Genomic DNA, 1543 nt, shown 5'->3' with positions numbered 1-1543 from the left:
GCTACGCGCACGTATCCTGGTGGAGCTTTGGTGAGTCATGAACCCACCTCTGCCAGGAGACAATAGCGCTATTGGCGAGAGCACTGGACCGAGACGGTCAACGTGCTGGACATTGGAATGTCCGAGTTGGTAGACACTAACGGTGTTTTGGACAGGAGTCCCAAGCGTGACTCGCGGGCTGATCGTAGATTGGCACGTAACCCACTGAGCGATGCTCAAGTTTCGGAGCAGTCGCGACGTGTCATTCGTGACATGGTCGGCCAAGGGCCGAGGCATCGAGGGCGAGGTCCCCGTGATGCACGTGTAGTGGCACGAAAACCACTGAGCACTGCTCTCGTTGCGAAGCAGTCGCTGCATGCCATTGATGACGGGTCGGCCAGAGTCCGAGACATCTTGGGCACGGCCCTTCAGATGCGCGTGGAGTGGCACGTTATCCACTGGACAAAGACTGCGGGCTTAGCAGCTCTTCGTCAGATGGTGTGGATAACATCAGAGCTTTAAAGGAGCGGACAGTGAGGGTGACACCGGACGACGCGGAGTGCGTGATTAATCTGGTCTCACCGAGACATAGAACCTCTGTACAGAGGTGATGGCGACTCCTTATTTTGGCTGCAAGACGCCGGCCGTCGACCCTGATCTAGGATGTGTCTATCGTAGACGATGGCGCACAGTTATACACCCTCGTCACCGGTATGACGGAGGAGGAAGATGGCGACGTCTGCCTCGAGGCTATGCCTACATCAGATGCTCTTCATGAGCTGGACGAGATATCTCTTGAAGAGCCCGGCAGTGTCTTGAAAGCAGGCGATCTGGCCGAAGTGGTCATTGTACGACCGGACGAGGAGATAAAATTGTCACCGCTTCTGGATGAAGCTGTCTTGGGGGGGACCAAGAGAGTGCTGGAACGCACGAAGTGGATCATCAATTCTACGGAATCCCTTGGATCCGTACTATCCTTTAAAAAGGGATTTCAAGACGTCGTCTCCAAAGACCCGCCTTCAGTCCTACTTCCGGACCGAGATGTGCGTCATGACATCGACCTGGTTCCGGGAACCAAATACTGCGTTGTGCTGTCAGCCATTGCTGTCTGGGTATAACACGCCAATGTCCTCTGCCCAAGAAGCAGTGCGACGTCATTAACGCCTTTTTCCGTGCGAAGCACGACGCAGGGATGGTACGTGAGAGCAAGTCTCCATTCGACACCCACCTTTTGTGTTCGGAAGCCGAACGCAAGTGGCGTATCGTTCATGCTTAGAATAAGCTCAACGCTGCCACTATTCCGGCACAGACACCGATCCTAGAAAAGATGTTCTTCAGAACAACATGGTGGGATGTACGAAGTACAGTGCACTTGACTTGGTTGATGGGTCTTACCAATTGCTCATGAGAGCGAGTGATATTCCGCTGCCAGCCGTAAGCACTACTAGCAGCATGCTCTGGGAGTGGTTGGTGATGTCCCAAGGGCTGTCAAATGTACCAGCAGCATTTAATCGTCTTGTGACGCAGTTATTCAGGCCCCACAGGGCGTCTGCCCAGACATACA

At 54.1% G+C, this 1543-nt stretch overlaps 1 protein-coding gene across 1 annotated transcript; it reads left to right on the top strand.

The window, feature by feature from the left end:
- Positions 1-692: 692 nt before the first annotated feature.
- On the top strand, positions 693-1097 carry PHALS_06075 (uncharacterized protein; the record flags this gene model as incomplete). The annotated part of the gene is made up of 1 exon (XM_024723425.1): positions 693-1097. One exon carries the CDS (start codon positions 693-695, stop codon positions 1095-1097), a length of 405 nt encoding a protein of 134 aa, XP_024574403.1.
- Between the last annotated feature and the right edge of the window lie 446 nt (positions 1098-1543).

The sequence above is a fragment of the Plasmopara halstedii genome (genome assembly GCF_900000015.1).
Source record: "Plasmopara halstedii genome assembly, contig: Scaffold_292, whole genome shotgun sequence".
Lineage (NCBI taxonomy): Eukaryota > Oomycota > Peronosporomycetes > Peronosporales > Peronosporaceae > Plasmopara > Plasmopara halstedii.
The sequence above is the reverse complement of the archived record's forward strand: the minus strand, read 5'-3'. Positions and strand labels throughout refer to the sequence as shown.